Source organism: Calonectris borealis, chromosome 2, assembly GCF_964195595.1.
Source record: "Calonectris borealis chromosome 2, bCalBor7.hap1.2, whole genome shotgun sequence".
Classification (NCBI taxonomy): Eukaryota; Metazoa; Chordata; class Aves; order Procellariiformes; family Procellariidae; genus Calonectris; species Calonectris borealis.
The window spans coordinates 132,478,457-132,493,717 of record NC_134313.1 but is presented as its reverse complement, the minus strand read 5'-3'; the positions used below and the strand labels follow the sequence as shown (position 1 = coordinate 132,493,717).

General features: G+C 42.3%; 1 protein-coding gene across 2 annotated transcripts in view; it reads left to right on the top strand.

Annotated features, from left to right (window-relative positions):
- CHN2 (chimerin 2) overlaps positions 1–15,261 on the top strand; it is a 163,719-nt gene that overhangs the window by 130,317 nt on the left and 18,141 nt on the right. For both annotated transcript variants that reach the window (XM_075143488.1, XM_075143487.1), the window contains exons 7-8: positions 7,967–8,044; positions 14,683–14,767. In XM_075143488.1, the coding sequence (XP_074999589.1) occupies positions 7,967–8,044; positions 14,683–14,767 (163 nt within the window). The remainder of the gene's footprint in view (positions 1–7,966; positions 8,045–14,682; positions 14,768–15,261) is intronic.

The following is a 15,261-nucleotide window of genomic DNA, read 5'->3' as shown; positions in this document are numbered from 1 at the left end:
AAAGTGAGAAACAGAATAACTTTCTGTATTTTATTTTTTTTTTTGTATTTATTTTTGTTAAGTTTTACTGTGTACCAGATAGCCGGTTACTGTATTGCTTTGAGATAACACGTGCCTGTAGGGCGTAGTAGGGTTTGAGACACAGAAGTGAGAATTATCCCAAAAGTGTGGCGGTAGGTGTTTTGTGTACTGTCCTATGTATATGTTTGAGGGTGTGATGAGGCAGACGGTCAAACATCCAGGCCTTACACCCACCAGCTATACAACACAGTAGTTGTATAGCACTGGGATTTATTATCATCAGGCTCATTCATTTGATGTCCTGACATTAAACAGACTTAATGCAGTCTTACAAAACATGGTCCTCAATTTAACCCTGTGACTGAGCATGGCACCCAACCAGCCTCTTCAATGCACAAGCAGTTATGGTTAATGACAACCCCACATGAGCGAGCCAAAAGGGCTCCGAGGGCAGGACTGCGGCACTTACAGTGCCTCTAGACTCTTTCCCATCCCTTCAAGGGCACTGCGCCATGCTCACAGGCGTCACCTTTCTCAGAGGGGACATTCTTGCCTTCCTCTCTCTCCCCCCAGACCGGGAAGTAAGCACGTTAACTTCTCCATCTCATTGTGGTAGCTCAGCAGGTTTGGCTCTAGTTCAAGCTCTGCAGTCTCCTTGCAGGGCAATGACGGTTTTAATCAATGGCAAGCTGGCTTTCCTAAACAAAGTGCTGTTTCTTCAGAAAGCAAGAGCTTCATAGCGAAAACATAAAAAGATGAACGGGTCATATACATGTAGAGCTTACGTAGTGCTGAGCCAGCATCCACTGGGGGTCTGGATAAAAACTGTATGTTTAGGATATTTTTCTAAATCTCTGTCTCTTGACTAATAGTCCCGTATCTTGCAGAGAGCATGAGTCACTTCCCTCTTAATTCAGAGAGGCCATTGTATATCATATGAAGTTCATTATGTTGCTAGGCTATTTCCTCTGCGGGTGAAATGTCAAAATACTGGCTACCTATATAGTCAGCATCAGAAATTTGTATTAATTACAGCCTGATTCCTCTATAGTTATACTTCTTGAGAAAGTTCATCCAATGAGCCCAGATGGAGGGTTTATTGGTACATGTAGCTGTGTAACAAACAATATAGTAACCTGTGTATTCCATGTTCCCAGAGCATGAGTCTTAGCCAGGTCTAAGGTATGGGAAGTATTGATAACTAAAACAAAGTACAGTTATTATTCTATAATTACTTATGCTTGAGGCTGATAAAATAAATGAGTCCTTATTTAATTTATTCTAAAATTGAATAGATAATAGAAAAATAGAAATAAAAGAGTTCAGAGAGAGATTAATCTTACCTAATTTTGAGTATCTTAAAGTAAGCTGTTTCTACCTGAGTCATCTAATTTCCTTATATGATCCATAAATGAGCTGCAAAACCCATTTTAAACTTGGTCTGTCACAGAGGATGAATCACTCTCTGGAGGTTTCTGTTTTTCTCCTTTGGTTATAAAGAGAGACCAGATTACTGTTTTAGATTAGACACCTGCCATCCATCTATCCATCCATCCATCCATCCATCCATCCATCCATCCATCCATTCATCCATCCATTCTATTCTTAAATATCTATTTGTTAGAAAAATACTCTGTTAGTTTTGTTGTCAACAAAAACAACATCATTGACAGAATAACGAGATCACTGCAGATTTTTTACAAATACTGGGATAAATATTATGTTTGAATTTTGGTTTGACTACAGACCAGATGTTATCGTAGATATGCTTTAATTTATAGGTGTGATAACAGTAGTCATTCAGGTACATTGCAGTCAGTCAAATTCAGTCCGTCATGTGTGTTGTATCCACACAGAGAACAAGGAGTAATTCAGAAATAAATTCAGTGCAGTTTCCCTGAGAAAGCCCTATCTGCAGATGAAGTGGCCTTTGCCAGCCCCACCATGGGGGACCTGGTGCTCCTCTTCCTCCACGGCAACAGCAATGGCAACCGTGTCCGGTTCTGCTCTCATCTGCCCTGCTTAGCCCTCACGCCCCTGCTCTTCTGTCCCTCTGCTACCGTTTGGGTCATGAATATTAAGCACAGAGGAGAGGCTCATGAACTTGGCCAGGAAAACGTCATTAATAACCTTGACAAGTACAGAGATAGATTGGGAAGGATAAAGGAGAGAGTGGGAGGAAAGGAAGTCGAGGCAATAAATAGGCTAGACCTGCTCTTACCATGTTAATCTCTACAGGGTTATTCAGGGGAATCGCTGAATTAGTTCATCCTATACCTAGATCCTTTCCTTATTTCTGGACTGTTTCTTCCTTGATATCGACAATGTATTTGTAAATACAATGCATATTTACTACAGTTTACAAAAATGAGAAGTCAAAATACTATTTCAGACATTAAATACAACGGCAGACGCAAAATACACAGCTTAACGCATTAAGTGATACAATTGCCTGACAACATAAAAGGTTTTAGTCCTCCTATTATTTTTTTAATTGGAGATGACTATGTAATTGCTTACCACTTGATGTAACCTCCAGTTATTGTTCCGAAATAGACAATAGTGTATTATATTAATACTCTATAAGAGGCTTACAGCAACTATTATTTTTAATAATAGTCTTGCTAGTGCCTTCCTGATTCTACAGCATTTCACCTTTGGCTGTTGTATTGTTTGGTTCATTACATTGTTTTGAGAAAAATAATCATGATGTGTACCGAAAAATCTGTTTGAGAAGGATTTAGAAAGGGGATCTGAAGTTTAAGGGAGATTATATTTCCATTTGCTGTAGGTAAATTATATCTTTTATCTGTGGGGGAGGGGATCGAATACCCTGTCAGAAAGAAGTGCATATAAATGACAACTGGTCACTGCGATGCTGATAAACAATCAATTGCATTAGTTTAGGAGAGGTGTAAAGATTAAAATTTTAATAATTTTAACATCAGAGCATTTACTGCAGGAGTCCTCCTAAATGAGCAGTTCCTTCTGCTCTGAAGTGGGTTATCCTCAAAAGATAGGTGGGATTAGTGGTGATGGAAGTGCACTCAGGCTCTCCAGAGTAGGAGCCCAGGGTAGATAATCTGCTGCCATAAACACTTCCAGCATATTGTCGACAGCTCCTCAGACTCATGATTTGCAGAGGGACTGATTGTTATTAAAAAAAAAGAAAGTTGAAACTCTGAGGTGTAAAACGCAAAACTAGAAATATATCTTAATCCTTTAAAAAAACCTTATTTTTTAATGACAATGTTCACTTTACTGAGCTCCAGCTCACCTGAAAGGAAGTTTTATGCTGGAGACGAGAGACTGTTGGGTTTTCAGAGGGCAAGACGGCACCTTTGAGGAGTCCAGACGGACCTGTCTTCGGGGGAAGCTCCCAGCGACTGCAGTTGGAGCTCTGTTGAACAGAGGAGGGTGGCGGCCAATTAATGCTAATTATTTTTGTGTATTTTTGATTCCCTGGGAGCAAGTAGATTGTGTTGCCCTCAAAAATAAACCAGAGAACAGCCGCAGCCCGGTTCCTGGGCAGTCTGGCTCCTGCCCTAACCCCAAGCTTTGTGTTGTGGAGCCCGCCGGCCTGCTCACCTCTGCAGTCTCTGTTCCCCTGATTGACGTCGAGAGCCTTCCCGCCAGAGGGAGGGTTTCTTAGGAGCGTGGGTTGGCAAGCACCACTCCGCAGGCATCGTGCTCTGTTTCGTGTTCAGTACGTTTTCTGCTTGGAACTTGTTTCCTCCCACTGTTTCAGCAGCACAGAAGCCTTTTAATGGCAGCCCCCGGTGCCATGGCACGAGCTGGCGGCATTGTGGTATGGTGAAGGCCTTGGGCTGACTAGCCTCCGCCACTGTTTCCCCTCCACGCCCTGTGTTTTGCTAAGAGCCAGCTTGTTCGGTGTTGTCTCCTGAGTGCATCGTGGGAAGGGCTCCATGGGAGAAAAACCCAATAGCTGCGAGATTCCTGCACCGTGTGTCATCTGCATGGCGTGTTTGCAACTGAGCAAACATAGTCTGTCTGGCCAATTACCGAGTATGCCGTGCCTGCGAGGAAACAGGCCTCTCTTTGACCTATGACTGTATCTGTGTGCAGTGTTAAGTGTATTTAGTTAGAGATCAGTCATGGATTTGTCACAATTCCTCATCACGGAGCAATCTCCCTTTCGCTTGTGGTGTCGTCCAAGGAGACATGCCCGCTCCTCTGCCCGCCATAGTTGTGCCCTTTGGCAGGTAGAGTGGCGAGCCAAGGACCTGCCACTCGATACCCCGTCCCTGCCAGCCTGCGCGGGCACGGCAGCGGCAGGGGGAGAGGAGCCATCGCTCCCACAGCGTCTCTTCCCGCCACGCTGGAGCTGGCGCGGAGGAGCCGGGCGGCATGCGAAGTTCCCCTGCCGCTTGCTTCCAGCAAGTCCTCAGCGCTGCCCACACGACTACAACAGAAATCATGCCACATGTACAAAACTGAAAGCTTTTCATACTAAAATTTGTTCTTTCCTACCCCCGAGGCCTTTGTTAGCAAACAAGACGCCAGTGTTTGAGTGGAGAGACAATGGTGTGGTTGAGCTCGCTCTGCGAAGGCATGCTGGAAATGGTGCAACAGCTGAGTCTGCCCTCCTCCCCCCCCCCTTTTTAATGTTATTATTCTGGTTCAGTGACATTTATTTTGCTGTAAATGCCCAATTTGCTCTACAGTACATGTGTTTTACAGAGAGACTAGTAAACTAAAATCATATGTTATGCAGAAATCCTTTGGTCTGAAAACGCAGACGACCCGTATTTGCCTTTCAGCCTTCACTAGCTTAGACCTTTGGTGACAACCAGCAATAATATTTTTAGCCACTGGCGTTCTCCTCCTTAGCTGCAGGCTAACTTGCTAACTTGATTAAGAGATGCTCTTTAAATGAGTTGACACCATGCGCAATAAATTTTGTATTAAGAAAAAGAAAATGGATAAAAGAGACCACTGGGGTTGGCCTATAGTATCAGTACGTTGGAACTGATTGCTGCTGAGAATTTGTTATTGCTGCTGTTTGCATTATATTTAGAGAGGGAAGGGGTTATATATGTGGTCCAGCTCATCTCAGTTTTACAGCACCATCTTAGACACCAAACCTGGTAGGGCTTTGTATGATTAAACTTCTTAAGAGGACGCTCTCACTGTTGGCCTTCTGTACACATCCTGTGTTTGCAAGGGATCCCATTAAACAACTGTCTAAACAGGGCCCAAGCAAGGCAGAAAAAGCAGCCTAGGGGATAAATAAAATTTCATATATGATAAACAGTAAATACTGATCTGCCTTAGTCATATGAACTGGTTTGGCTGTGTTGTCCTTCTCCATTAAGTTTAATGCTTCTGTGCAAACACTCAGAGTTTCCATTAAATATAGTGCTGTATGTCTGATCCCAGGATGACACTCTGATATTCCAAAAATAGTTTAATAAATAGAAATTCCAAGACGTATCACCATAAGCCTGTAGCTTGAGCATCAAATCTGCCATGTTATGTAAAAAATATTGGTTATATAATGGGATTTTTATCAGTCTAGTAACATAAATACAAATATTAGAGCATTATTAGGAAACCGACCTCTCTCTGACTTTTGTTCTGGTATGCTGGAAGTCAGAGAGAAAGTAGCTTATGTATATATGGGGATTTAGATGCTGTAGTTTCAGAGGTGTCTTAACAACTCAAAGCTAGTTTGGGGGTTTTGTTCCAAATAAATGTAAATACGTTTAAAATGGTACTGAGGAAAGAAACTGGAGTGTGATAAGAACTTCAAGCTGCTCCAACATTTCCTTCGTGATGGCCCAAACTGAAGCCATTGCCGTTGATGGGGTCAGAGATGTCCCTAAAACCAGTGCTCCTCGTCTCTTGAAATACATTGAGAGGGAGCTGGGGAGTTATAGTCTGTCTTTATCTGCTGGAAAGCAGATAAAGGTCCTGAGCTAGCAGAAATCGGGACTCACTAGCAGGAGGACATATGGAAGAGCAGCAGGGATTTCCTCCAGGCAGAGTAATGTTCTTACATACATCACAGCCAGTTGTCACCAGTGGTCAGATAACAGTGCCGAGCCCTGGGGAAAGGCCGGGTGGGCAGCAACTGCTCGGGTAGCAATGGGGTTGCGTGGAAGTCCTCTCTACCGGGGAGCAGAAGCTTTGGAGTATGGGAGCACATAAAAAGAGGTGCTGCGAGTTACCTGGAAAAGAAAGGAATTAAGTATGCTATACATAGAAGTAAGTGCATCATTCTATAACTGAGAAGCTGATTTTGCAGGTTGCACAACTTCTTGAAAACCCTAAGTAGGGCACTATTTGAAATTGCATGGCCTGATGTTACTGACAGCCGACCATCTGTCCCCACAGGCTTTCAAATCAGGAGAGCATGGCTTTTACTAAGAGCAGGCATTCTATGTGGTGGAGGTTTTAGTAAGTGAATTAGATGAACCTTCTGACTTTTCAGCCTGAGGTAAAAGCAAACTGAAAAAATAGAGGCAAGTTCAACTTCACAAATTAACATAAGTGAATTAAATACTTTAATTTCACATATTTTCTGGGTAAGTTGAAGTGGGGCAGACTGTAAAAAGCTGATGTGGTCTTTAGCGTATCTAGTTTAAAGAGGCAGTTTTCCCAGTAGTGCTGGTAATCCCCCAGTTTGCTCTGTCGCAGCATCTTGAGCATTAGACACACCTTAGAGAATTAAATCTCACAGTCCTCTGCCAGAGGAGAGGTAACTCCTATCCTCCTCTTATGGATGGAGAATGGGCGTACTCACTAAGGGAGCCGGAGAGGGGAGCTGGAGGGAGGGAAGCTGATGGGGAGGAGGCACTAAACGTGCTTCCCAGGGGATGCTCCGTGTCACACATCTTCCATGTCCTGGGATGGGGAAATACCTGCCCATAAAGAAGTGAATCGGGTACCCAAAGTAACACTGCAAGCTGTAGCACAGACTGTCAGGATCCAGATCCCTCCTGTCCCTGGGCTTTAACTAGAAATCATCTCCCTCCAGCACTGCACAGGGCTCGGGGGCTTCCTACCTGCATCCTCCCAGCTAGGCTGTCAACTTTCCCTGACAGTGAGCTGGCTCTGTGCTACCTAGTGCACACTGACAAAATGCTCTGGTTTAAAACATGGCGTAAAAGTGCTATTAATGCTTGGACTGCTGCTGGATTTTTCTCTTTGTACAGGATATGAAAAAAAAAAAAAAAGAGATTTTTAGCCCTGTAAGATTAAACAATCATCGTGGTTTTAAGGTCTTAATCTGCTGGCATGCAGACTGCTGGCTGATAAGTCTCCGAGTCTGAGTGTAATTGGATGCAGCATCGGATTCAGTTGTGTGGGCTTTCCCAGGGCTTTTTGTTTGTTTGTTCATTTTTAACATGCTGCAGAGTTGAAGTGATCCGTCCCTGGAAATGCGTTTGGGCGTGAAGCTGTAACGCTGTCCCCCCCACGGCCGGTATTTCGGCAGCACCTAGCTGGAGACCACCGCTCGGAGAGGTGGGGGGGGAGGTTGCTCAGTGTATGAATTCGGGCTATTGTTCGAGGCACACATCTGCCTTAAGAAATCGCACGGCACAGGCCGTTACTTATTCAGATGCAGAAGCTCCTTCCGTCCCACAAGACGGCCCATTCAAGTCACATGCCAGAGGTCTCGGCAGAATGGGCTGCAGCTGCTTCAAATCTGCTGTCTAACATCAGAAGCAGTTGGACAAACTGTACCGTACTGACTACAGTCAGGCTCCCGGGCGCCGAGGAAGACAGGGAAAAGATTTGGGATCCCAGCACTATGTTCTCGGAGGATCTGTGGCTGGAAAATGAGAAAAACTGTGCCGTTGTTCACAAGTCGAAGCGAGGAAGGAAGCGCCAGGAGCTCCTGGCCGTGGCCCTGGGGGTGAAGGTGGGAGTCAAAGGGGCACTTTTGTGGCAACCTCTGAAACTCTTTGCCTATTCACAGATCACCTCCTTGGTCAGAAGAGCAGCCTTAACTCAAAATGACAACTACTTCAACTATGAAAAAGCACACAATTTTAAGGTAAGCACAACTTCCTATTATTTTTGGCTAGAAAGTTCTGTTTAGATGCCTCACATTCTATTTTTTCTGTGATGGGCTTTTCACGTACCCATCTATACTAGCTCTGAGCAAAGTGTTGAAAAAAGCATTTTTCTTTCTACTTTAAGTTCCCTTGACTGCATTCTTAATATGCTTTTACATAGGCACTTAATCCAAATAACGGTTTTGCTACTCACTACACTACTTGACTGGCATTTTAGCTCTTTTTGCCCAGATTCAGTTTTCTTTTTTGTTCAGAAAAAAAGTACTTCATATTGATTGTCTTTACCTTAAAGTGTATCCATTTTTAAATGAGAAAAATCAAAATCTAGCTATTATCAGAAGCCAGTAGCATTTTACCAGCATTTTGGACCATTTCTGTTTTCAGAAGAAGTTGAGGGAGCTCGGGTGCTCCCTAACAATAAAGCAGCGCACAGCGGTGGTATTGTCTCCTAGCTTTTGTTCCACCACCATATGCTAAGGAAGTGCTCTCAGAGTCCCACTAAGCTATAGGATCTGAGCTTGTGTTTGTTTGTCAAACTAAACCAAATAGCTGGGCAAACACAGGGATGTTTAAATGGATCATCTTTTTGCTGTCTTTTATACATAAAAAATCAGATTCTTAGGGGTTTTTTCCCCAAGTGCTGTGTCTGGCATGCTGCAGCAGGGAAGTGACTCAGCTTTGGAAATGGACCTTCCAGGCAGCTTGTACTAAAATGTTTTGCCAAAAGGACTGTGCTGGTTTCAGAGTATGCCAGCCAGTTACCGTATCTAATGCTGTCAAATTGCGGTTTGATGCTTAGTGGGATGGATACAGAGGGAATAAGAAGCAGTAACAAGACAAGAAAGGAATGCATCTCAGCTTTGAAACCTCAGTTTACTTAATGCTCCTTGAGGATGCTGATCTGGGTCACTGTCAGAATAGTTCAACTCATTAGCAGAAAGAGAATTTTCTGATATTCATCTCAGGCCTGTCAAAAAAGGAGAAGCACTGATTAAAATGATTTCACTGATTTCCTGGTTTAGCAAAAAAGCTTCACTTCTTATTTTTCTACATAGTCTGCTGTGCAGACATTGCTCTCCTCTGCAGTGCTTCTGCTGTAGTTGGTAAATCAATAATTTAATATTAGTGAGCAAAGCAAATAATAGCATCCCTTTTCTCATTCCCCCTCCTTGACCCAGTCTACAGAAAAGTCAATATTTATCTCACTGATCAGCACTGAAAGAAATAGGGGAATACTCTGTGTTTTCTTGGTTGATTAAACCAGCTTTCATTCTTTCTGGGTTTTGCCCTCATTATCATTTTAATATCAAAACTATTTTAGCTTAACTAGAAAATATTTTCTCATGACTGAGACTTTTTTCCACTTTGACCCATGCATTCTTTCCTCTTCAAAATTTCCCTTGTTTTGGCTTTGATTTATAATTGGACATGTGCCCAGTTAACTTTGTGTTTGCACAATCTAGCTGTTGTACAGTCTCTGTTCCTTTCTGTTTCAAAAGAGTCATGGTTTAACTGGAAAATCACATGATTAAAATATATATGTATTCAAAGGCTTGACAGCAGAAAATTATTGTTTTATCCTAGTAAAGGCAATAGGGAAGAAACATTTAAAAAAAAAAATTGTCCAGAAAGGCCAGTCAAAAGTGTTACATTTACTTAATGATCAAATATGTTCACTATGCAAATACAGTTAGTTTTCCAAAGGAATATATTAGAACATGACTAGTTGATGTGGATAGAATGCTTAGAGTAGAATATTTAGATTTAAAAGACCACTAAATTCAAGTCTAATATCTTTAATATATTCCATATTCGTTACATAAAAGGGTTAAGAAATTATTTCAAAGAGAAAGAATGGCTTTATGGGTCTTGGGGCAAAATTCTTAATGGCTTTTGACAGCACTCAGGCTATGATGATATGGGATTTATCTGAAGGAGAACACTATTTTGCAGACATTCAAAGAGTTGTCTTCCCCATTTTTAGGTGAATACTGACGTGTATTGTATCATTCATCTCAGTTCATAGGGACAAAGGTTACGTGTCACAGTGTCCCTCATAATCTTGTCATAGTCAATTCTTCATGAACAGACACTCTTTAGCTCTCGTCCTTTAGCCATGAAGAATCTTAAAAACGAAGGGCACCTTTTTAGCGAAGCTGATGAGATTTTTGTAGATCTTACACCGAAGATCATACCTAGTGGAAGAGAGAAGGAATAAAAGGAAGAAATAGACTCAAGGCACAAATTCAGAGCAAGGACAGCTCTCCCTCCATCCTTTCCAAGCTAATACGAAAATTAAAAAGGTGTGTTGGAGTTCGGAGCATGAGGGCACCAGATTATGCCCTTCTGAGCATCCGTGCTTTCTCATTCAGCCTCTCTTCCAAATTTCAAGGGACTCAAGGCAAATGAACAAAAAAAGATTTAGTATCCAGACTGATTTGTTAAGCTGGGTTCATCCTGAGCACACAACGCAGTCACATGGATTTAGGTTTGAAGCTGGCGTCTGTTTGGCGGGACAACTTTGCATAAGCCAGTGTAGACATACCGTAATTCAGGAAAGAGAATAAATCTCTGAAGCCCTGCTTAGAAAAACACAGAGATATTTTTGTAACTATGTGGGCGTCAGCCTAACTGGATTGCAACGTCCTCTTGCATCTCGTTATAGTTAGGATCCAGCAAGCTCTTTGGGATGTGCTTTACCGGCCAGCTTCGGTGGGGTCCCAGCTGGTGGTGAGGTCAACCTCATACCCGAGGGCGGCAGCATGGAGTTTGGGGATGCTCCATGCGTTTTGTTCTAGTCTGGGAATTAATAAGAGGGCCTCTGTGCTGCTTTAAATGAGCGAATACAGCTGAATAACGTGCATTTACCACAATATTGTGCTTGTTTGCCACTGTAGCATGGGCAAATCCCATTGGCAGGTGGGCTAGTGGAGTAAAGGCAGCTGATTACGGACAAGTCAGAAGATCTGCTGGGAGAAAGGAGTCCCTGGGATAAATTTCCCCTTGTGTTAATCTGCAGATAAACACTGCTTCTGGGAGACAAAGGGTTTGGGGGAGGCATTTTTTACAGACATCATGAAGATTATGGGTATGTATTTAAACAAAAGTAACAGCAGAGTCAGCTTTTCTTCCCTGCAAACGGCTCAGGTTCAGCAGGAGTCCACATGAGAGTACAAATGTGCGTGTATTCAGGCGAAAGTCTGAAAAAACTTATTTTCTTTGGCGGCAAATAGAAAAGTCTTCAAACCCAGTCACAAAAACGACAAAATTGTCTCAGAAACAGCACTATATAGTGCCAATAAAAAACATGCATTTCAATTCAAGGCAATTTTTTAGTTTCTGCAATAGTGCTTAAGGGATTATTTTGTTTTGCCATTGGATTGGCACTCCTTAATTTTGGTCTCAGTTTCTCCCTCTGTGAAGACAGCTCAGACACAGACTAAAACTGAATGAGACAGCACCCGCGGGGGGAATTCTGCCATTTGGAAGGAAGGGCACCAGAGGGCCGAAAGGCAAAGGTGAGAGCACAGGAAGGCAATAAGAAGAGACATGCAGTCTAGTATTGGGTGAGATTGTCCAGCAGAGAAAAGAGGATGAATGTAAGAAACAACTTTTCATTGAAAGAGCTGGAAAAGAAACAGAGTGAAGAAGTTAGGAGTTAGACATTGTGGAAAGAAGATGAAAGACTGAACAAGAAAAGTACAGTGTATAGTCTGAAGCACCATGTTTTTGGCTTATATGAAGAAATACTTCCCTGTAAATTCCTTTTAAAAGTTAGAATTATGTGTCCACTGTAGCCCAAGCAGCCCCAGCCTATGCTGTGTGTACACAGAGAGATCTCCTGAGACTGCAGGATGGGGTAGGAACCAGTAATAGATCTTGATCATGTTTCTGAAAAATCTAAGCCCAGTCCATTTGTAATGATGCGGTTACAAAGGATGGGGCAAAACCTAAAAACCCATCTCAAAAACCTGTTACCTCTCCTTGTTTAAAATAGAGATGAGGCCAATCTTGCAGGCAAAATTCCCATTTACTGTTGAAAAGTGTTGGGTGTAAGCTTCGGGCTGCGTTCAAGTGTTGTGTTCATAAGAACAGATTTCCTTCATTATTTCTTTAAAATTAATGGCAAGCCATAAGAGACTTATTTCAAAACTGCATCTTAAGAAATTTTTTGCACCTTCATCTAGAAACTTTTGAAGATCTCCCTTTCTCCGTTAGAGATAGCGAATATTTCCCTGTTTCAACTTGACGAGAAACCACCAAGACTAGCTTTTCACAGGGCATTTCAGCTGGGAACTTGCCATGTGAGCTAAAATGCAGATCCGTGAAAAATTGAAGTGAATGAATAAAGAGAGCTAAACCTTTGAGGGCCACCAAGCTGGAGGGAACAAGGGAAGGGTGTGCAGTCAGCACTTCTCGGATGGAGCCCTCAGTCAGCGTTGATGACTGTTTCCCATTAATGACACGAGAGATCAAGGAATAATCAGCTACCATTTTCTAAATATGCCACAGTGAGATCAGCTGAAATAAGCTTTATGTAAAGTGAGCAAGTAGGCCCCAAATATTGTAGCAACTGTGATGGACTTTAAATGTGAAATGGTGCAGTTTTAAAAATCCTGAATGAGCTTTTACAGCCACTTCTCACGAGGTTAGCTTTTGTAAACCTCCGCAAAGCAGAAGATATAGTTAGCTATCTTCCCACAATTAAATGCAGGTGCAGACCTGCTAATTATGTGGTTATCAGTCTAAAAATGGTAAAGATGCAGGCATAATTAGTTGTATCCATAGTTTTGTATCCACTGAAGGTCACATACGTGGAGCATATGCCTGAAACTCAGGTCACCAGCTGTTGTTAGGTATGGCCATTTACTCCCACTAAAAGCCATGTCTGAAATTCATGCTACCCATCCTGCAAAATAAAATAAGATGAAATGAGAAAGAAGTATGTGTCTATATCTATCAATCTATCTATCTCAAACTTCATTGCAAAGTGTTGTTTCCCAGAGATACACATTTTTCTAAGAGGTAAAATACCATTTCAAAAAATAAATATGACCAGTCAGACATTCCAGTTTTGACCTTTTACTATTGAAAAGGAGGAAGAATTACTATTGCTTTAAGCTTATTCATGCAATTATTGACTGTGAGTAGTTGATCAGGACCATTTGTGGTCAGGCTTACATTTTTATCACTAAATCAGAAAGAGAGGTCTGTATTAAAATCACTTCATCTTCCTGGGGAATGGATTCAATTTATTTCATCTAGACTTTCGAAAGATGTGGACACTGTGTGCTAAATGTATCAAATGGATACAGGCTTGTTTAGGTGTGATTCTGCAGACAAATGGGGTGAAAACATTAGCAAGCCAAATGCTTGGCTTAAAACTTCACCAAGTTTATTTAAAAAGGGCATTTTTTTACTCTATGAAGAGTAAAGAGCAGCTTTCCCCATCCCAGGGGTGGAAGTGGCCTTTCAGCCATCCACCCGATGGGTAAACAAGAGCAGAGAGAAGGCAAAGGAAGCATTAGCAGCCAGAGTATGCATGATTTATGTTTTGTTAAGCTCAATTAAGTCTGGCCAGAACTAGCTCATACCATGTCCATTCACACAGGCGTAGACCTCACTATTTACTCTTCTTTTCAATGAAAATGAAAAGCTTACTTTAGCAGAACATACATCTTAAATAAAAAGGTCTTCCACCGTAGCCTTTGGAAAAGCAGCGGAGGAAGCAGCAGTGCTGTGCAAAACCTGGCTGGGGAGCCGTGGGCTCTCTTCCTTCTTATTTACTTATGTGTGGACTGTAGCAAAATGAAGTTTGCTCTGCTGAAAAAGAGCCTACTGACATCTTTCCCCTATGTGAGTTCAGTTTACTTACTACAGTGGGGAAGGGTGTTGTTTGCTTTTATCACTAATGGATTCTAGTGTGCAAAATCAGATCATTATCCAACCGCTGCCTGGAGTGGCTGCACAAAGCATTCATTATCATCCCTGATACAAATTTACAGCAATCGCCTCGAGTTTTGTTAAGTGTTGAAGGGCATATAGACACACATGTAACACCATAGTCGTAGCGTGCTTGAACTTGCCTGGTGCTCTTATAGCATGGGTTTTGCACCAGATCTGTGGTCCCACAGGTTTATGGGGAACCAAAATGCGGTGCATTCAAAGGGACCTTCTGTCACTGCATTTCCCCTACTTTCAAGTGATCTGTTGAAGAGCATTTGAATCATTCCTGTTTTGTTTGAACTAGTCAAATAAAAGCACTGACTACAGTCCCTTGGATTATTAGTTTTACTTTTTTCTCCTTTGACTAGTGAACATGGTTTCCTCCCCTCTGCTAAAATGTCAGCTAGCAAAACTGATTTGTTTTCAGTGCCGTATACAGACGAGTTCTCTGTTATGTTAAGCCTATTGAAAGATAAACTTGAAGATCAAAGCAAATTTCTGTTCCCATGGTTTATTTCATCTAGACTTTGGAAAGATGTGGGCACTGTGTGCTAAAGATTTACTCCTACTGAGTCTTCTGTTGTTTATGCATTTCAGTTGTTCCATCTGTCAGACCATCTGCCTCCCAATGACCCCATTTCTTCCTCCCCGCCCCCCATTTGTTTTACAGGTCCATACGTTTCGAGGTCCGCACTGGTGTGAATACTGCGCCAACTTCATGTGGGGTCTCATCGCTCAGGGAGTGAGGTGTTCAGGTAGCCCTTCAACATTTTCTGTCTTTCTCTTGAAGTGCGTCTCTCCCACCCCCAGCCTGCACTCCCTGCAGGAGGCAGGATAGGGATTACTTTACAAAACAAGGCAAGAAATCCTCCCACGCAAGTTAGAGTGCTGTCATTTTCCCCATTAGCTGGTTTAGAAATGAAGCCACCAGCCCTTGGTCGCTGAAGGTGACATCCTTTCAGTAGTACCTTGGTCATGCATGTGCGTTGGTGTATATATTAAGAATTCTTCTTTATGGTGTCATTAAGTTATCCCTGAATGTTTTTACATTGTAAAAAACAAGCTTTGGAAATGGCAAAGCCGGCCAGCAACTAGGCTTCATAACTCATCTTTTTGCCACCAATGGTTGAGAAGTACCCTTGTCTGCAAAAAGGCTGTCACCTGTTTCCTGTAGAAATACCATGCGTTGCTGCAAGCCTTAAGTAGCCCACCTCAAGGGAAAGCAAAAAATACAGCCTTCGTTTTCCCA